General features: G+C 45.3%; 1 protein-coding gene across 3 annotated transcripts in view; it reads left to right on the top strand.

Moving 5' to 3' along the window:
• Positions 1–22,213, top strand: part of CDKAL1 (CDK5 regulatory subunit associated protein 1 like 1) — a 615,335-nt gene that overhangs the window by 484,987 nt on the left and 108,135 nt on the right. For all 3 annotated transcript variants that reach the window (XM_057494166.1, XM_057494167.1, XM_057494165.1), the window contains one exon: positions 20,701–20,763. In XM_057494166.1, the coding sequence (XP_057350149.1) occupies positions 20,701–20,763 (63 nt within the window). The remainder of the gene's footprint in view (positions 1–20,700; positions 20,764–22,213) is intronic.

Here is a 22,213-nt window from a genome sequence, read left to right as displayed (position 1 = left end):
ACACAGCCTCAGTGGGATTCCAGGAAGAGGACAGTGGGAACACGCAGGACGCATCAGAGAGGAGAAAGGCTGTGTGGGATCGTATTGCGTGAGGCCAGAGAGGTCTGCGCTTTGCTGGGGAACAGAGAGTAGGTAGAAAAGAGTGAACCGGACACTTTGAAGGAAGACTCCCTCTGGCTTGTAAACCAGGTGATGTGGGTAGCTTTTACCGACTGTAGGGCTCACCAGGTGCCATCACTTGGTTCTTTACAGATATGATGCACTGAATCTCACAACAACCCAGGGTAATGACTATTCTTACCCTACTTTATAATTGAGGAAACTGAGTCGCAAAGAGCACAGTAACTTGATCAAACCCACATAGCTAGTGGTGGAGTTAGGATTTAAAACCAAGCATCCTGGCTGTATACTCTGCTTCTTAACACCCGACCTATAATAAATTACAGTGGCAGGGAAAAAGAAAACCAGCATCTGAAATAAAGCTCTGTGAGACTTAATTAAAATACAGAACGCTCGATTTCTATTTTAAATGTATAGAAATTTAGAGCCAAAATTTTACTCATTTAACGGCCAGATGCTTTAACCAACATGGCAGCATTAAAGATGTAGGAATCTGTGGTCCCGGAGGCTTGGCAAGGTATGGTTGTTTACCCATTGCTTCCTGGTGGGGCCCCAATGGGGGAAGAGCCGGGGCCGCAGGCAGACGCTGGTGCTGTCCGGCTGCTCCGGCGAGGTTCTGGCGCTGAGCGTCATCTGCCCCTGCCCCCAGTCATCGCCTCTGCCTTCCCACTCGTGACTGTGCCTTATTTCACCCCAGGACCAGGTTCAGGTGAGCCCCGAGGTGCCAGTGCTTCCTGGTTGGGCCCAGATTCCTTTTCCATTTTGACTTCTTGCTAATCTCTGTGGAAAAGAGGAGAAAAACAAATGAAGATTTCAAGGAAATTTACAAAGGTTAAAAAAATATCATAATCCTTACTCTTTAATTCCTAAATATCTTGCTAGCTTTAGATGTCACTGTCCTAAAAAAAATACTTTTCAGCAACATTTATATCTCAAGCGTTGATTAGGATGGCGTCCTGAACTCTGTGGCCTACCGACTCCCCCGCCTACTAGTGTAGTGCTCTTTACCTGACCATACCTGCTTACCCTCCCATAGGTCTTAGGGACTCTTTCCTTTCAGCATCTAGGCCTGACAAAGCCTAAACTGCACAAAACTATGGGCAAGTTACATGACTGGTACTCTATCAGCAAGTGAGCAAATGATGCCCAACATCATTGGAAGTAGAGAGATGGGGAAAACAGTTTCCTATTAGAACTCTGCTAAGGGAGAGGGACTACATGTGGGTCAGAACTAAAACTATGAGAAGCCACCTGAAATGGGGCTTCAGACTCCCAGAGGATTTACCTATAACTGCCTTCCAAAGGGGGAGAGCCTAGCTCACTTCAGGCCTTTTGAATTGCCTAGTGGGGTGACCAAACCGGGATACCACCCTGCTCCCGTCTTCCTCCCTCCCTCAGAGGGCTCAAGCAGTCCTCTCAAAACATCAGACATTTAAAGAATATTGGCTTCTATGGACACCAAATGAGTAGTTTATAAGAGACCTTCGTGATTTCTAATTCTAGGTAAATGGTTAACATCTTTTGAGAATCTGATGATGTATAATATTTACTATACACGCATATATACATTCACACATACATACGTACTCTACTCAGAGAGGAGCAGATTTGCCTAGAAATGTCAGTATGTCTTTGGAGTGTGCAGACACCCTGAAGCTGTGGGGGGCCTGCTAAGGACCAATGTGTAGAGTCGTCTGTGCCACCTGGCCGGCTTTCTCCTGCCTCAGTTTACTTTCTGTCCACATTAGCATAGCCACTGTAGGATGTTGCTTATAGATGGTGGACACCAATGATGCGGGACCATTGAATGAAAGATTAAATGTATGTAAGCTGGCCACATAATTGCTGATGAAGGTGGATGGACACTAATTTTGAGAAGTAGGCTCGTTCATGAGAACAACATACTTGACCATCTGGTTAATGAATAATATGTTTCATATAAACCCAGTAGAGAAAAATAGGTCAAGAAAAAAGGTGGTGCTTCCAGAATCTGGGCTCACAGAGATGTGGGACAGAATGAAAAAGACACCACTACAACATTAGCGCAATATAACCTGAAACTGGGAAAAATGCATAGAAGCAGTTTATAAATGGTACTTAAATGTAAGTGAAACGGCACACACAACCTACAGGCTAAATAATTGGTTAGATTTTTTTGTTATTGTTTTGGGATTTTTGGGTGTGGAAGTTTTATGAGAATATAATCATCATTTACTAAGAAAAAAGTGCAGCCTGATTCCAAACAATGAACTTAAAAAAAAAACAAAGTTACAAAGCATAACTTGACTTAGTTAAGAACTGCATTTACTATGTACCCTAAATTTCTTTCCTTAGTGCTTTGTTCTACAGTGCTGCTTTTGTAATGGAATTGAAACTATGTTACTAAAAGTCTCAAAAATTAATATGATATGAAGAGTGTTAAATGATACTTTCTACATTGTCATTAGTAGATGCTGAATCATCACCATGCAGCCTTACAAAAATATATTGTGCTTCTGGGAATAGAAATTATAGCATTTATTTCTCTGGATTTTTAAAATAATGAGACAAACCAAACTGGCCTTCTTATGTGGTCAGTAAGTGGTGAGATGAATGTTCTGAAATTCCTGTGCTTTGAGGTGGTTCTAAAGGGAATTAAAAACTGTACGGCAGTTTCCTGACCTGGGTTTCTCCATCCGTAGACCTCAGAGGGTCTGGAAACCAACTGAATGTGTAGAACAGTGGAAGAATCTAGATGTATTTTTTTCCTCTGTTGAAAGACTCACTCTTTTCATCAGATCCTTAAAAGGTGCCCTTATTCCACAAAAGGTTAAGAACCAATTATGTCATGTCAGTGTCTCAGTTTAAGAAAACAAATAAAAAATACATATTTCTATAAACCTGTCTTAAAAAAATCTGAGTGCATTTTAAAGATCTTATTGGCTTAACTGAATGACTCATGAATCGACAGCCCAGTCCAGCAGACGAAAAGGGTCTCTGAGAAGCTGCATAGGTGAATGACTTCTAGATAGAAGGGACCTGCGCTGGTCGGAAGAGTGCGTTCATCGCTGCACAGTCAGCAGCCTCGCGGGGGGCGGGAGGGGCCTGTCCGCCAGGCTCCTCCCAAGCGCCGGGCAGGGGCCTCCAGGTGAACTGGTGTAAGGTTGCCTCTCTGTGAAGCCAGAGCCCTGGTTGAGCTTCCGTCGGGGGGCGGGGGGCTCACGTGGGTGACCCTGTTTGGGGCCATTGTCTTGTTTATAATACCTATTTGTTGTTAAAATCATCAGTGTTAGTAGTCGTTTAATCTTGACGGCCTGGAAAATGAATAGTTTAAAAAACTAACCGAAGAAAAATCTAAAAATAAATTTCTATTTTCTGGTTGTTAAAAAAAATAAGAAAACAAAATAAAATCCCCACGCTCTAAAAGCTGCGCATCAGGCCCAGTCCTGTGTGGTAGAGCCCATGTCAAGGACTCTTGGGGCTGAGATGCGGGCCGAGAAGCCACACACGAGGACTGCTTGGCGGCCGTCCTTCCCACTCGCCCAGCCAGTTTTTATTGAGCCGCCGTGTGCCGGGCACTGCGGCCGTGGCAGCGCTGGGAAGGGCCCTGTTCTCGTGGGGTGAATGTTGTAGTGTAGGGAGCAGAGCAACGAGCACCCAAAAGTCCAGAATACCAGCAGCTACAGTATGGCCGCTTGAAATGGCTCCGTATGACCAGTAACAGCTGGGTGAGACCTTCCTGGCTAGTGAAGGCCTCTGTGGAGGTGAGCTGAGTTCAGCTCAGAACAAGGAGCCGGCCTTGTGACAGTCCGAGGAAGAGGATTCTAGGCCGAGGAAATGTTTCACACAAGGAACCTCACGAGGGATGAGCAGAAACAGAAAGGTGTCCTTGGTGGAGGAGACGGGCACGGGTCGGGTCGGGCCCCACTTTGTGAGCCGGAGTGAGGTACGTGGGGCAGGGGAAGCCGTAAGTGTCTTATCAGTTCTGGAAAGTAAGGCTTGAGGATGCTGGAATTCTTTTTTTGCTTTTGAAATTTTGAGAATATGTAGGTACAACCAGTTGAGGTTGTCAGAGAACAGCAGTTTCATGTCCTTTTCTGATGCTCCTCTACGTGTTAGTGCGGAGGAAATCAACATTCTTCAACTCTATGGAGATGCATATCTAGTTGTTTGTCAAGAAAGTTTATGAGCGTCACCCCTTTGTAACTGTAGCCAAATAGACATCTGCTAAACTTCAGCTGGTGCTAAGATAATGAATTCAAGTGACATCATTGCACTGTAACATAGTCGTGTTGATTGGAAGACCAGAAGAAGCTTCGCATTGGCAACAGGAGCCGCTGTTTGCTGAGCGATCACCGTGCAGGCGTTGTGCCAGGTGCTTACTGACACGCCATCCGATCTCTACGGCAGACCCACAGAGGACGGCGTGTATGTGAAGGCTGTTGGTGAGGCCTGTCTGTAAGTGCCCATTGGGCCAAAAGCATAGCCACAGCTTTAACACTGTTGATTGTTTTTCCTAACCAGAACACACAGTTTCTTCTGTCTTTGAACACAGTCCTCAGAAAACACAGAATCTATTGTGTTTGGGTGGAAAAAAAAGACAGAGAGTTATAAGACACCACTTTCATAATGCCTTTTGCTGATAGATACTGTTCTTGTGGGTTCTGGGATTACTGACTCTTGCACAGTCTCCAGAACAAAGGAGCACTACTAGTGTATATATAAAAGATGCATAAACAATACATAAAAATAATTCCCAGTATTACCCAAACTTCTCCACTTTTATAGAGGGGATACTAAGTACTAATATTAAATTAGCATATACTTTGTTCTTTATATTGATTATTTTGAAAGAGAAATGTGTAAATTCCAACTGTGTAATATGTGAACTAAGTGAACTAAAGGGCTAAACTTTTTTTTTAGGAATGCTAACAGTTTTAGAAAGAATAAGTTGGACTTCAGGTTGAAAAGATCTAATTTCATTCTTTCCCAAATCCTACTGAAACTACAGTAGAGATTTTATTACAGGGATTATTAATGCACAGGGATAAAGAAGACAGGAGAAGAAACAAGAGCAACAAAATTGCAGTGGCAGGAAGATAGACAGCTGACTGACCTCAGCACCCAGGGAAGCCCAGACACCAACCGGCAATGAGGGGAGGCCAAGCACCAGACCGAGAACTGACTTAAGATATGCCACAGAATCCTGAAATGGCTCAAGAACTGGCTGGCAGTCCTGGAAGGGAGAGTGAGGCAGGAAGAGAGGGGGCTAAAGTAAGGAAGGATGAAGACAATTTAATCTGCAGTCAGATTTCTCCATTCCCCCTCCACCTCAGGCCTCCAGATGGTATCTCCTTACCTGCCTCCACAGAAGATGGGAGGCTTGTACTCTGGAGGGCAAGTGTATTGGGAATCTCCAGAGAAAGAAGACAGTAAGGTGTGTAAGTACACACACATGCACAGGGCACATCGACATATGGAGACCGAAGAAGCCCCAAGATCTGCAGTCAGAAAGGTGGAAACAAGGACAGCTGCGTGTAGTTCCCGCCAAGCCCAACGGCCTCAGAACCGGGAGAGCCGTGGTATGAGCTACAGCCCTACATCTGCCAGACTCCAGACCCAACAGGAGCCGATGTTATGGTTTGAACTCAAAGGCTAGAAAAGACCAGTGTCCCAGCTCACCAGTTAGGCCGGAGGAGCTCCCCCTCACTCAGCCTTTTTTTCTACTCAGGTCTTGAACTTACTAGATGAAGCTCCCCCACGTTAGGAAGAGCAATCCGCCTTACTCAGTTTACCGTCTCAAATGTCAATCGTATCCAGAAACAGCCATACAGATACGGCCAGAATAATGTCTGGCCAGTCGGTCTGGGTACCCCATGGCCTAGTTAAGTTGACACATAAAATTAACTATCACGGGAAGATAGAAGGTCTCTGAGCTGGAAGACGCTGAGCACAGCTGTGGCAAGGGAGGTTTGGTCAATATATATGGTTAGTGCATGCTCTCTTCATTCATTCTTGGAGCTATAATGCAGCTAAAATGCCTTTACCTTCACAGCAAGAGTTTGGGAAAGTTTCTGTGAGAAATCCAACCAGTCACTACTTAAAAGAGATTGAAGTCAGAGTTGCTGGAATCAAACAGCACAGCCAGATGGTTGTATAGCAAGGCTTAAACTGATACTGACCAGCCCAGCCTTGGGCTCAGGCCTTTCGATCAGCCTTCAGTCTCTGTATTAGTCTTCCAGGGCTGCCATAACAATACCACAGATGTGATGGTGAAACAACAGGATTTTATTTCTCACAGTTCTGGAGTCTGATCCACGATGAAGGTGCTGGCAGGGCTGGTTTCTGGTGAGACCTCTCTTTCTGGCCTCTGTGCTGTCTTCCCAGGGCCTTCCTTCTGAGTGCACAGGGTGAGGGGGGTCCCGGGGCTCCCTTCCCCACTGCACTCTGTTGCATTAAAACCCACCCTATGACTTCATTGCCTTTAATTGCCTCTTTAAAGTCCCTGTCACATGGGGACTTAGGGCCTCATCATATGGATTTTAGAGAGACACAGTCCATCTGTAACAGTCCATTCCCCTTAAACTGGCAGTCAGGGACTTCCAGACACCGAGGAAACCCACTCACATGAAGAATAGGCCAAAGCAAACAGACGGAGGTGGGATGAGATCAGAGGAGAGACAGGACTTTTCAGGGAGAAGAGAACTTAAAACAAAAAAATATTTTGATATTCCCAAAGGAAATGAGAAAAGGTATTATATTCGTGAAACAAGATCAGGATGCCATAAAAAAGAATGGTTTCAAGAACAAAAACAATACTTAGAACTTTAAAACATATTTACAAAATTAAAAATTCAGTAGTGTTGAGAGATAAAGTAGAGGAAATCTCCAGGAAATAGAACAAAAGAAAGTGAGACAGAAAATAGATAAAAAAAGGAAAATTAAAGGACTAATCCTGGAGAATGCAGCATTGAAATAATAGGAGTTACACAAAAGAATGAATTCCAAAAAGCGTAAAGGACATGAATTGCCAGACTGAAAGCAGTTACCACAGACCCAACATTATGGATAGAAAATAAACTAACACTAAGCAAGAGAGAAATGCCAAGTCCCATTCCAAGGACCAGGGATCGGGAATGGCTGCAGTCTTCTTCCCAGCACCCAGGGAACAAAGGAGTGGTACCTTTTCAATTCTGAAGAAAATTACTTCCATCATAGAATTTAATACCTCACCAAGACATCAGTGAGGAAACCCCTTCCTCTAAAAGGGAAACTTCTAGAAGTTGTGCTCATAATCAAAGCAAGACGGAATGCTGAGAAAGGAGGGATGAGATGAAGGAAACAGAAGACTCAACACACATGAGAGGCGAGCCGAGGGTCCAGGTTGATGGTAAAGGGAGACCCACGCCTCAGGGTCGGAAGCACCTGGGCCAGATGAGAGCGGCCGGCGGAGAAGCACGGAAGAGACGCCCTCAAGAAGACAAAACGGGGGCAGATCCTTGTGTGGGTGAATTCTTGAGGGACTTAGCTAAGTGGAATAGAATTTAAGATAGAATCACTGGTAATACATAGATAATTGAGCAAATGAGAAAAATGCCTTTAACTCTAAGGAAAACAAAGTATACAGAAAAGGATATGTAATCATAGCCATTACATGGCTGAATTCTAAATAGCATTCCATGAATGATGTAACAGTAGGAAGTGCAGGTGAGAAATAAAAGTCCATGGGGTGGGCAGTGGAAGGGACCAGCTTTCCTGATGGGAGGCCAGCAGACAGCACCCAACACCAAGAAGTCAGGAAGAGCAGTGAAGCCGCGTTACATAGCAGTACGGTGGTAAACACCGAAGTAATGAAAGTGCTGAAGATAGTTATTTCTGGAGAAGCAGAAACGGGAAGCTGTTGAGGTGGTTGGCTCTTATAGATCACACGCTTGCATAACTGATTTGGAAAACAACTGAAAAAATAAACACTCCTCAGGGGTTCGGGATGGACAGTCGCTGGGACCAAACAGCACACACAGAGCAGCCCCAAGGCAGGCTCCGCCAGCCCGGGGATGCGTCCCAGCGCCGCGGGCGCACAGAGCGCGGAGGGCGCTGGCACCGAGGAGGGAAGCGAGGCAGAGACCGCACACTGTGTCCCCCTGGGGTCACGGGGCGAAGACGTCGTTCTGGGACAGGAAAATGAAGGAGGTGGTGGTTCTTGGCTCTCGACGGCAGAGGAAGCCGAAAGATCCGTTCACTGGGTGGAAGGAAGGAGATCAGTTGCTGATAAAAAGGCATGGAGCCGACATGCAGTGAATTTTTGAGTGAAGAAATGAATACTTGCCATTAAGAAATGGTTTTAAGCTCTTTGAAAATAGAAAGTGCTGTATAAATGTAAAAAAATGTTTGGCCTTGGCATTGATTAAAGTTACTTTAAGCATATGTCCTTTAAAATCATCGCAGGCAGGTAGATTCTTGAACTTTTTCTAAGATACTGTTGTCATTTTGTATTCTAAACGTGTGTCGGTTAAACCTACAGGATCTTCTCCCAGTGAAAAAGCAAAAAGCTTGCCGCATGCGATGATGCACGGATGGCAGGGCCCTCTCACATGGCTCCTCCTTTCCAAGGAGGAACGGCAGGAAAGCGGGGCGAGCGCCAGGGTTTGACGGGGGCGTGAGGGCAGCGTCGGCGCTGAGCCCTGGCATGTGCCCAGGGACGGGCCCGGGCTCCCTGCAGATGGAGAGCCTGGCGGGGGGCAGCGGTGCCGCAGCCCCCAGGAGGTCTTCGGTGGGGGCTTACCTGAAGCGTCAGGCTATGCCTCCATTCTCGTTACTTACAATGGTGAGGCCCGTCATTTGGTGCAGAAACCTACAGGCCGGGCACTTTTTAATCATGTGCGTGAATGTGGGTTCATGTCTGTGAACACGCTCGTGTACCGTGAACCGCATGTCACTGGGGTTGCTGGCGGCCCTGGAACGGGCCCCGGGGAACAGCAGCCGCTTCACGCTCCTGCCTCGCCTGCTCTCTCGTTCCCAAAGCCCACCCTCAAGCGTGCTCCTTCCCTTACCTGCCCCCACGCGTCCAGACCTGTACCCTTCCTGCCGGGGCAGGACGTGCTGCTTGGCTTAGAGCCACCCTCAGAGATCCCCACCCACTGGCTGGCTGTGTAGTAACGTTGCTCCACAGCAGAACAAAGAACTGACTGAATTCTGAAGGGACGTGCAGGTGAGAGAATGGAGAAGATTGAGCTGTATATTAAATTGTCTCCTGGTTATCAAATAAAGACCCTCTATCATAAAAGGCCAACGATAAAAAAGAAAATGTATTATGTCTAGTATGTGGAACAAAAATAAGTCTATTTTTGATGTATACTTGAGGAGAAGATAGGTCAAAAAGCCCAGCACCTCTGAAATGAATTGTAGGCTCTTATTACTGGTGCGACAGGGCAGAGAGATACCAGTGATAGAAGTGATTTTTTTACAGGAGGTGCTGAATTAGATGTGGAAAGTAGGAGAGTTATCAGACCTCCATTGTCGTGTCTGACCTCCCAGGTCCCAGTTGTGGAATCATAATAAACACGAGTTGTGGGCTTATCTGGAGATGCAGCAATAACTGGCATGGAACAATTTTCAAGCTTCCCTTCAAATGGGATGACGCTAGGGATTATTTGGGGTCATGAAGGAGGTACATTGGTTTTGATCAGTTTTTAGAACTATATAGCAGTTTATCTGTAGGTCAGAGGAATCTAGTTTTCTCCATTCCTTTTTCGTCCTTTTTCCCCTTGGGTGCTGTGGATTAGCTTCTGGTATGAGGCTCTGAGCGTTAATAGAGTTCTTGCAGATCCAGGCTGCGCAACTCCATATGCCACGATGTTGGGCTCCAAGCTCATCCTCACTGAATGTCAGATCCAGCAAAGGCATGTTGCCATCTCTCCAAAAATGAAAGGAAGAGACATCCTTAATGGCAGTACAGAAGCGCACAGAACTCCAGGTGCTAATTAGAAAAACCCACCCGGCATTTATTTGATCCGCTTGCAAAGTACTACTCTCTCACCATTACATCTCTATTATGACTTCCTATTTTTGCTTTTTAATGATATGCTTTGTCCTTACTAAAATAATTTACAGGTATCAGACATTATTATTAAGCATGGAGAAAAAAGTTAGAAACACTAGTCCCCAGCCTCACCCTAATTTCAAATAATTTGTAACCTAGCAAAACTTTGAAGACAAAAAATTATACAGCAGCGTAGTGCATAGAAGCAAATTTGTTGTCCCACACCATTTGCTGGGTTGTATTTATTTGATCCACTTGCAAAATACTTTGAGACTATTCACACTGTAATTACCCATTGATGTGGAGATGAACTTCTCTCCACCCCTGAGGAATGATGCAAATGCACTAAAGTCAGACTTCTCTCCACCTCTGAATGCCTGTCAATATGCAGATGTACTAAAGCCAGGCGAGATATTCTGGAAATGTTACAATTTTACCCACAGGGCCCCAGACATCAGTGTTATTGAGATCCCTAGGCAATCCCAACATGCAGCCAGGGTCACACACCAAGGACGTAGAGCAGGCGTTTGCAAACGCTTTCTGTAAAGGGCCAAATGGCTTCACAGGCCATGTGGTTTCTGTGCAGCCGTTCAGCCCTGCCCGCTGTACCATGAAGCAGTCACCAGACGAGCCATGAACGGATGAGCGTGGCTGTGTTCCAATGAAACTTTATAGAAATTTGAATTTCATATCATTTTCATATGTCACCAGTATTCTTGTTCTTTGGGGGTGTCTTTCTGCCATTTAAAAATATTTTTAAAAATCACAGACTACAAAAATCAGTGGCCAGCTATATTTGGCCCACAGGTCACTTCTTGCCAGCTTCTGATTTAGAGGATGGAAATTGGACCTAGGGAGTCCAGGAAAGAACATGTTACTACAGTGATCCAGACAAGAGGTAAACTTGACTCTCTTTTGTGGTCAGTTAGGAGGGCAGAGTGAAAATAAGTGATATTGAATTGATATTAATAGCAACTCATGTTCTCATGTGCTCCGTTTGAGCACCCAGAAGCTACCGTGCAAAGGAGCTTGGAACGAGCTCTGGTGGGGGACGTGGACAGACTAGACTTTGTCTCTTTACTTGGCAGGGACTTGTTCTGCGTTGGGAGGCTGTGTCTTTTCTAACTGCTTGCAGTGGCTACTCATTTTGGCAACGCGCTTTCCTACAAAAGAGTTGTTCCTTCTTCCTTATGTGTCAGCCGCGCCTTTGTTGCCGGAGAATGATGATTCCTTGCAGAGAAATGTTCTCTTCATGAAATAAGGTGAACTCGAAACAAGAAGATATGGCTCCTTACCTTTTACTTTATCAGCTATCACGTATTCAATACATAATTCCATATTTGCATTTTCTTCCAGCATTTGTTACCTAGTTAAGGACTCTCCAGGGTAAATGGTAACTCCCGCCTCTCCACCACCCCCACTGTGAAAATGAGAGGCAAACTGTTGCTCCATCCATTTTGTTCGCTAAGGTTATTTTAGAATCCGTAAAGCTGGAAGAAAGTGTTTCCTACTGACACCTACTGTGCTTTAGGATCATGGGTGCATTTCCCCATCGATCTGCTTATTTTATTTGAGTGCCGTTACAGGTGGGTGAACATATTCACTTAACCTGTTTCCTACTCCGGCCCCTGGAAGGCCGCTGTGTCAGTGTGCCCCCCACTGTGGAGACTGGAGAAACTGCAGCTCCTGCGAGCTGTCCTTGAATTTGCTGAGACTGGAGGGGGCTAGGCAGAGGCAGTGCGGTTTCAGGCGTTCCTGGTGCTTTGGAGATCTTACTGGAGAGTGAGCCGTGAGTGACGTGGTGTTTGGGGGGACCTGTTTTCCCTAGTTTACCTCCCATCCTCACAGTAGTTATTTCTCATAGAACATGGAAAACAAAGGAAAAGCACATGATATTTTAAAGAGTTTGTCTGTTTTCATGAGTATTTTTGAATATTTTTGATCACCAAACACATTTCATATCATTGATTTTTTTTGAGCTGATTCCTACATTTTCAGTTTCATTGTTTCAATTCCAGGGACCTGCTCTTCCTTCTCTTCGTGATCTTGAGTGATTATCATCATCTCAGGGACACCATCAAATATGTGCAATATGAAAGTGAGGTTGTGATTGAGTGCTGGTAATGTCAGGTGCTTTTCATCAGCTTTCCGGTGTGTTATACATTGATGACAAAAGTTCCAGTTTATTAAATTAGCTTCCCATTTATTTTTCAGAAGCACTCATGAAGGTGGGGACTGAATGTTTAACAGGAGCCTCTTCCCTGCAACCGAGGCCTCAGGGCGCCCCAGCGGAACTCCTCAGAGTCCATTTTTAAGTAAAGAAAGAGGTCAAGAAATAAGGCGGAGCTGCAGCCTAATGTGGAGACGAAGAGTGAACGTGCCTGATAGAATTCAGAACCCTAGGGGGTGGCTGAGACAGTGGGGGCGCCGTCTGGGAGAATAGAGGGGGGCACTGGGAAGAGCCCTTAGGGATCGTCTTGGCTGGTGCTTCTCAGCTTTGGCCGCATGTTGGGAAAAAAACCAAGAGCTTTTAAGTAATGTGCTTGCCCAGATCCCATCAGGCCAATTAAATCAGTGCCGCTGGGGATTAGGACTGGAGCCCTGGGATACTTTAAAGGCTCCCCAATGATTCCAGTCTGCAACCAGGTCTGAGAACCACCGACTTTATCCAGCTCCCTCGTTGCACTGGTGGGGTCCGGGGCAGATTCCTGGCCCGAGGTCGGGGAGCTGTCACTTGCTTGAATTGTGACCTCAGCCTCCTCTCCTCTTGCCTCCTTTACTCTGGATTCTCCCTGTGTGGTCACGTTCCTCTCCCGCTTTAAATTATGCCAATAAGCTCATGACTCCCAAAACTATGGCCCGTATCTCGTTTTTAGCACCATCTCCTTCTGCCTTACTCCCTTCTGTCGCTCCAGGTGTCTCCTAGCCGGCCACCTCAAACTCCTTCTACCCCAAACTGAATTTCCTCCCGCTTCCCAGGCCCCAGCACCTGCTTTTTCTCTGGGTTGCTTACATCCGTCAGGGCACCACACCCGCCTTCATTGTGTGAGCCAGCAGTCTCAGCGTCCTCCTCTCCTCGTCGCCCTCGTGCTCCTCTCTGGCCAGTGTCCGGTGGTCTGCGTCCCGCTCGCATCCCTCCCACCTGCCCTACTTGCCCCCAGCTTAGTTTGGGATGTCATCATTTTTTTCTGAACCATTGCAACGTCCTCTCACACCACCTTCAGCCTCTAGCTCTGCTTCCGGGCTCCATCTTTAACAGCACCTGGAAGCTCTTTCTGAAACACAGATTGATCATTTGGCACATTTCTTGCACCATGTGCTGTAATCATTTAGCCATTTCTTTGATTCCACAAAGCCACCTCCTTTCCTCTCTGGCTCTGTGTGCCCATGCTCGACCTCCTTTCTTGCAATTTATAAATGGCTTAATCTATCAATAGATTCAGTAATTTTTTTTCTGCTTTTATCAAAAAAATTACCTCTAGTAAAAGCTATAATATTTTCCTTCTTCATCCGAATGCTGTCGCATTACAGACTGAATTTATCAGGCCCAGCAGCGCCCAGAGCCTGACAGGTGGAACCTGCCCCCGCAGGGAGTGTGACAGGCGATCCCAGGGTGAACCTCAGACCGGCTCCAGCATCGGTCCTGGCCTTGGTCCTCAGCACCACCACACCCCACCCGGCCCCCGAGGCTTCCCAGGCCCCCGCAGTGTCTTCCCGCTCCTGCTGAGCCCTGTGCTTACTGTGGTTCCCTCGGGTCCTCACCAGGTCCTCACTGCAGACCCCTGCAGCCCTCAGTGATCTGTGTTCATCTCGCCCCTCCTGGCTGTGTTGGCCCTTTTGCCTCTGGCTTCCTGCCGCTGGCGTTGGTGGCTGTTCCCAGCCTTCATCACCTGGAGGTCTTACTCCAGGCTCTTTGGAAATTTGTTTAGAACCTAACTCCCCTAGTCCCAAACACCCCTGAATGGCACAGAGGGCAGCTCTTCGGAACCTGACCGTCCGGTCAGTGAGTCGTCTGGGCTCCTAACCTTCTCACTCTCACTGGCGGCTGCCCCTCGCCAGTTGGTCGGTTAACCGCTTCTCAGGCTCTCTGCCAGAAAGGGGGCAGGAAGAAGCAAGTGTGTTGAAATGCTCCTTACTTAGTGTATCGTTATACTTTTTTTTTTACTTGTTAAAATGATTTCCCTAGAATTTGCAATAAATATTTACAACAAATCCACATAAAAACAGTGCAGTTCCACATAACACGATACTCTTTCACAGGTAGCATGAGTACCGTATACTAACAAGATAATCCTAATTCTTTCTTCCATTTCTTGTATCATTGCTGTCACTCATCTCACATATATATAAGTATACATAACCAGATACATTGTTGCTATTACTATTGTGAACAAATGGTCATCTGTTAGATAAGAATTTTTTTTTTAAGTTTTTATTTTACCTGAAGTTATTCCTCCTTCAGTGCCCTTCCTTCATGTAGATTGAAATTTCTGACCTATGTTATTCCCCTTCTACCTAAAGAACACCTTTCAGCACCTCTTGAAAGGGAGGGCTGCTGTCAGCAAATTAGCTCAATTTTTGTTTGTCTGAGAAAATCTTCATTTCTCCTTCAATTCTGACTGATAATTTTGCAGGGTACAGAATTCTAGGTCGGTGGATTTTTTTCTTTCAACGCTTTAAATATTTCACCCTAGTCTCTTCTTGCCTGCACAGTTTTTGAGGAGAAGCCAGATACAATTTTTATCTTTGTTCCTCTGTAGGTAAGGCATTCTTTTCCTCTGGCTTCTCTCAGGATTTTTCCTTTATCTTGGATTTACTGTCATTTGAAAATGGTATGCGAAGGTGTAGGCTCCTTGGCCCACATCCTACAGTGTTCTCTGAGCTTCCTGAAACTGTGGTTTGGTCTCTGACATTGATTTGAGGAAATTCTCAGTCATTATTGTTTCTAATGTTTATTCTGGTCTTCCTTCTCCTTCTGGTGTTTCCATTGCACATATGTAACACTGACTTAGTTTTACCAGAATATTTGGATATTCCGTTTTTTTCAGTGTTTGTTATCTCTGTGTTGTTGTTTTCAAGGATTCTGTTGCTCTGTCCTCCTGCTCCTAGATCCTTTCCCCAGCCGTGTCTAGACCACCAGTGAGACTGTTCAAGGCCGTCTTCATTTCTGTGACAGTGTTTTTGATCACTGGCGTTTCTTTTGATTCTTTCCTAGGATCTCCCTCTTTCTGCTTACACTGCCTTTCTGTTCTTGCCTGGTGTCTGCTTTGTCCACTAGAGCCCTTAGCATATTAATCATAATTGTTTTAAATTCCAAGTCTGACAATTCTATTATCTCTGCCATGTCTGGTTCTGATGCTTGCTCTTTCTCTTCAAATTGTGTTTTTGCCTTTTGGGATGCCCTGTAATTTTTCTTCATAGCAGGACTTGATGTTCTGGGGAAAGGGAACTGCTGTACACAGGACGTTAATGATGTGGTGGAGAGGTGTGAGGAGGGGGATGTGTTCTCTGTTCACATGACTCACTCTCAGTCTGTTAGTGAACCTCTGCCTCTGGACTGTGAGCACAACAAGAGTTTCCCAGTCCTCACCCCCCGTGGGTGGGACGGAATGGCTAGACTGGAAGGCAGCTGGGTAGTTGGCGTCACCGGGTCAGTTAGGCTCTGGCTAACTAGTTAGGAAGGATGGAGTGCTCTGATGTATTTCAGAACGTTTCCTTTCCCCCCCTCCCCCTACCAAAGCCCATGGGGATTTTCCCTGCTATTTACTATGGGAACCTGGTCAAGCTCCTGGAGGGAAAGCTCATATATTGTGGGGGCCCCCCACGGTCGGGTTCCCCTGGAATTCCTCACTCTCAGGGCTGTCTGCTGGCGCCCCCAGCTGCCTGTCGGTCCCAGTCCAGGCTTCCTCCCCAGCACTGGTTCCTGTAGTAGCTGTGTCTGTGAGTGTCTGCTCTGGGGAGCTGCATTCCCTGTGTTTGCCCGCCAGTCCCCTGATTCTGGGGGCAGCAATTTTCCCTGCATCCTCCATTCTTTAATACATCCAAGAAAAATTGTTAGTTTTTCAGTCTTGCTCCTTGTAGGATGGAGTGGTGACCTCCAAGTTCCTTACATGTATAGCCAGAACCGGAAGTCAGTACACTGGAACTTAAGCCTGCTTTTTTGGTTTCTTACTGAAGTGTGATGAAGGCTTGTGGAGGCATTTATATTTTATTGTAATATACTTTCAACATACGAACTCTTCAGCAGCTGTAGGCGCTCATGGTTTGAGAATCCTTATGTAGAAATCAAGTCCACAGTGTTACTGCAGGTTTACCTTACTGTAACACTATTTTACTTAAGAAAGCTTTAATCTACAATTGTAGAATGAACACAGAAAGCATTGGATTAGTTTGGGGAACCAGGAGAAGTTAAACTGGTGAATATTATTACAATTTAATTTGATTGTATAACCTCACCTTCAAAATACAGGTTCTCATCACGTGTGGAGTCTCAGATCTGAACTCTGTTCCATACTTTTCATAAAAATTGAAATGATTACATTGCCTGGAAACCTGAACTGTTAAAGTTCTCTACTGGGGCCTTTCATTTTGCTTGGTTTGCCTGGAAATGAGTTTAATCTTGGATATAAAAGAAGCCGTCAGTGTTTTCTGTCCTTGGGGAGTGAAATACAAAGGCAGCTTAGGAAATACTGATCAGATGGAGATCTGCAGATGATCAGCTTCTCAAAAATATAGACATTTTACCAAATTTGCATACAGCCTCATCTTGTAAGCCACCTGCAACCCACTAGACTGCAGGGTGACGCATGTAGGCGCTTTTCCATAACCCCTCATCCCCGCGTCCTGCACTTGGGTTAATGAGAAAGGTGACTGGGACGGACCGCCTACAGTTCTGGGAGAGGTGTTTGTGTTCTCACTGTACTTTGGCCACCCTCCTTACGAGTTCATCACACAACTTGTTTAACACGTTTACTTTTTAAACACTTGGAGAATTAACAGCTGGTTGCATGGCTGAGATGTTTGTTTTAACAGCTAAAGAGCGGGAGGTGATTTAGGCACACACTATGGCGCAACAGGAAAACACCTGATTGTTCCATTTTTGGCTCAGTTTTTAGTTTCAGTTAAAACTGCTGATAGCAAGGCTCAACAGGTTTTGTGGCATAGCACTCTTAACATCGTCTGCATATGAGGAACTGGCTCACTCGCAAGAATGACCGTGCCACAGCTCCTGTCCGTGAAACCCTCTATTTGGTTTCAGTGCTGGAACGTAGTAAAGGATCTCTTCTCAGAGTTTCTGTCATCAGCAAGGCCAGTGTGAATTCAGAAAGCTCTGAAAGTCCCGTATTTCTTTCAGCATGCAGTATTCTGTGTGAACATAGAAAGCTCAAATGTAAAACCCTGAGAGCAAGACAGCAAAATGCTCCTTTCCCTGTTACCTTCATCCGGTGCGTTAGGATGTGGGGTATGTTGGGTTCTTGAACTGTTTTCACTGAGTGAGTAGAAGGAGCAAGGAATTTTGTTAGATAATTAATTGTTCATTTGGTCAGGGGTCAAGAGACTGTAGCCAAAAGTAAACATAGTCAAAGACAGAGATTCAAAATCAGGGATGAATAGATTTTTTCTGTAAGGGCCAGATAGTATTGGCATACGATCTCTGTTATAACCATTTAACTCTGCTGTTGTGGTGTAAAAACAGTCATAGGCAATACCTAATCGAGCAGGTGTGGCTGTGTTTCAGTAAAACTTGATTTATCAAAACAGGTCATGGGCTAGATTGGCCCATGGCCCGTCATTTGGCCCCCCCTGTTCTGGATTCCGGACTGCGCCCCTGGACCCTATGACTGTTCTCACAGGAGACATAGCAGTCGTTTTCAGTTAACAGGACTCATACATACAACCTTCAGTATTCATAGCCAACTCTTCCCTGCTTTTGTATATAATGAACTTGTTGTCAGGGAAAAGGGCATTCTTTCCTCACTGGTTTCTTGGGGGACTAATCTGAATAATGTTATTTACTTATCACATATCCCTGAGTTCCTTCCCAAAATAATTTGAGGTAGCTTTTAATAAAAGGCATATATAGGTTTTAGCTATTGAAATAGAGACGTAAAATCAAAACCCACCTAAAAGAGATCTCAGAAAACAGCCTCTGAGTATTTCACACGCACCTGCCGGGTCAGGCGGCGGCTCAGCGCGTCTGGGACTGGGTGGTGCTGGGCGCCTCCCGAGTGGAAGTCCCCCAAGCTGGTCTTTTCCAGCATGATTTCCCATCTGAAAGGAAAATTTCCCCTGTGTTTCATACTAAGTGTCCTACCAAAGGAAGTACTAATATCCCTCACTTTTCTTCTGACTGGAGGGTAAGCCAGGAGCTGTGACACCAACGAGTCAGTGTGTTGAGAGGGAAGAGAAAATTATGCTAATGAAAACTGGGGTGGGCACGCGCCCTGTTCAGAACAGGCTCCAGGCTCCCAGAGCCGAAGGACTGTTTCTGGTCAGTTTGAAGTGCACCTCTGCTCACCGGCGAGAGGAGAGTTAAATTAAATTCCATCAGAGTTAGATGGTGGGAAGCACACCTCAGAGGTGGACAGAGGAGGGGGAACTTCAGCTGAGCAGCAGGCCGGGACGCCTTGGGCCGTGGTCAGAATGTGGGAACAGAGCCGAGGGATCTGAGAGACTGCCAGCTGGGACGGTGGCTCCAGAGGCAGTCCTGAAATAGGGAAACTGGTCTGTGGGGAAACTGTGTATGGGTACACGTGGCCCTAATACAAGGTTCCCATGAACACCACTTGGCCAGGCGGCTGCAGAAGATCATGTAGAACGCGGTCAGGGGCTCTGCTTAGGCCTCTGGCCATAGGGAAGTGGGGTGGACATGCTCATACAGGCGTCTAAAGTTTAAAGGAAGGAAATACTGCCATAGGAAACGTGGGTAACAGGCAAGGATTCACTCACAGATGACGAGCAAAGGTGCTCAGTCGCCTGGTAGGTGGGCCGGCAGCATCACGGCAGGACCAGAAGCAGGAAGGGGGCGGTGCTGAGGACAGACAGGCCGCGCACACGAGCAGGGGTGAGGATGTGGCAGTCAGCTGACTGATGTACAAGAAGCAAACTCTACAATGGGAACCTGGAACGATATCTGATACCTGTTTTAAAAATGTTTTTTCTACTCTGTAAATGTAGAAATGTTCTTACCTTTAAATGGAAAAGAGAAATAAAGAATTTCTAACTTAAGCCACAGTCCCTTCTCTTAGTCTCTCTTGGTGAGGGGCAGGAGGGTGGTGTTGGTACTGTGTTTGCAGGGACGGGCATGGGGCAGCATCTGTCAGGGTGACGCATGCCTAGTATTTGAGTCGGCAGCTGCGCTTCCACAATTCACCTTTAAAAAAATACACACTCTCAAGCTGACAGGGGTGTTCGTGCAAAGATGATCATTATTGAAATGAATTGCAGAAAAAAGTTCAGATTTCAGAAGGTTTTGGATTTCAGAACTCCGTATAAGAGATTGTGGATCTGCATATACAAGTACCTAAGTTCAGCAAGGATAAAACATGAAGTTGAAAAAGTAAATTTTTACTTTTAATAAAAAATATATTTTACTTTTCAAAAATAAAATAATATTTTTCACTTTAAAAAATAAAATAAATTCCACAGTGTATATGGAACAATCCCCTTTCTTTGGGAGTAACAGTGGTAGATTGTATGTGAAGATACATGCATAGAAGATCTAGAACACAAAACTGTTTGTGCAGTTACAGTAAGTGGACAGATGGTGTGTTTCTCGAGAAAACAAGCTGCTTGTCACAGTCCACAGTGGGGAGGGGACCCACACTTCTTCATTGCCGCAGATCTGGAGGCGAGGGAGATGGAGAGGAGACTCCGGTAGTGCCTGAGTCCAGCTTGAGAAGAACATATCATTAGAAGTGAAAATAGGATTCTCTGTGAAGCTTACGTGCCAGTATCAGAGATCCTTAGAGTCACGTGTCTGTCTAACTCAGGCATATTCATTTATTCATTAATTTAGAAGTATTGGTTGAGTGCCCACTGGGTGGGAGGCACCGCTCACGGCCCCCGGGCTGTGTGGTCCAGCTCCCAGCAGACGGACCCACGCGCGCCCAGGAAGCCTGCAGGAGGCCCGCCGGCTGAGCGGACGCGCCTCAGTGCCCGGCTCAGAGTACCAGAGGGACTGCCCTTGGTTCTACAAGGATCAAGTGTCCTAAATGTGTTTGAGTGTTCTTTCCTTTCCCAGTTTCTTCTTCATTTGAGTCTGAGCTATGTTTACAAACAGAAATTTTTATGATGATTAGTGTTTTAATTATGAAGCCTTGCAGCAAGAGGCTGCCTGGCTGCTCTGGGACAACGACCCATGTAGCCATCAGGGGCTTCGGTTTCTGCGTCGTGTGTCCAGAGGGGCCCTGCCGTCCCCCACCGCGCACAGGAGGGATCTCTGACAAACAGTACCTTGATGCAGGTAGAGAGACAGAAAGGCAGAGGTATGCATACAGATGCATATGCACGTGTGTATTTTTTGCCCCCATCAACCCAAATATTTGTGTTTTCTTCCACAGAAAAAGCAGAGGACCAAAGATCTTTCTCGAGTGTTTCATTCTTACAGTCCGTATGCTGACAAGGTAAGAGAAACATTCATTAGCATATTGGATAGAAGCCTCTCTCAACTCACAGCACGATTTCCACCATTATCACGACCTCGAAGTACACTTACCAATTACATTTATATTTCAATTTTTTCAATCTATGTCTTTTAAAGACAATAGAAAATTTGCATTTCTGACCTAAAATAATTATATTCACATTAAATTCCCTTTGAAATCTAGTTCCAGGTTTCCACTGAAATCTCTAAAACTGGAAAGGCCGATTTGGGGATGTTTTTGTTTGTCTGGTGTTTTCTTTCCAAACACTGTGGTGATGGATTTGGCTTTTAAATTGATAAAGACAGTTGGAATATTAACTGCCAAGGCTTGGTTCTCCACTGCTCCTGAGAGAGAGGTATTTTTTTAGATAAAAACTCTCATGCAAAGCAGTGCACATTGTCCTCTGTGAGATACCCACTGCCTGGGGTTCTGTCCACAGCAGACCAAGCAGTGTAACGACTGACATGTCCAGTCCCACAGCTGTACAGACCCTTGGTCAGTCTTGTTAAGTTTACACCCAGACTCTCCACTCCCCATATTTGAAGAATTCCCAGACATTTTTTCACTTGTAGGTATTTTACCGTATATTTGTAAAAGATAAGGACCCTTAAAAAAGAAAAAACCTGCTCGTAACTGTTTTTAAAGAAACTGATCAACACCACATCTTCACAGGAAAATTTATTACAAGATTTCTGAGGCTTGTGCAGAAATTCTCTGTCATGTAAGGTTCCCATCAACCTGTTAATTCGAGGTGATTTCAGAAGCAAACAAAGTTTTGCACAGTTGAAATGCCAATATAAACTTAAATCTTTATCTGTGAATTTACAAGGAGACATGTGGTGGGGATTTTTTAACTAGCCAAAGTAAGTAGTGTGAAAACTACTTTACTCAGTTGAAAATACAGAGATGTCTGGATCCAGGAGGGAGAAACTGTGCCAGTTGTTCATAGAAGTTGAAAGAGTTTGAATAGCTTTTACTGTTTCTGTAGTGACCAACTGACTGTTTATGCCCCATGTGACCACGGCAATATGCAGTATTAAAAATGACACCATTGCAAGTTACATTTTTTTCAGGTTAAATCAGTCACTTTGCAAAATACAGCAACTGGTTTGAAGGAGATTGAGAGAGCCAGGAGTGTCCTGACAATGCACATGGAAGGTGCAGGCTGAAAGTACAACAACAAGAGGAATGAGATTGGACAGATTTCTGAATGAGAGATTTGCATATTTTTTAGGAGGAAGCCATTTGATTAACGTAAATGCAACAGTGACTGATATTAACCGTTAACAAGAAAAGGCTGTGACAAATCAAAGTTTTTTTTGCCTGACTTGTCTAAATTTTGCCCACTTCTAACAGTTTTTAATTCACGGTTAAGGGAAATTCCATTATTCTTTTATTAGAACTCTTAATGGAACGTAGCCATTTGCAG

Source organism: Manis pentadactyla, chromosome 16 (assembly GCF_030020395.1).
Source record: "Manis pentadactyla isolate mManPen7 chromosome 16, mManPen7.hap1, whole genome shotgun sequence".
Taxonomy (NCBI): domain Eukaryota; kingdom Metazoa; phylum Chordata; class Mammalia; order Pholidota; family Manidae; genus Manis; species Manis pentadactyla.
This window is presented reverse-complemented; position numbering and strand designations above follow the sequence as displayed.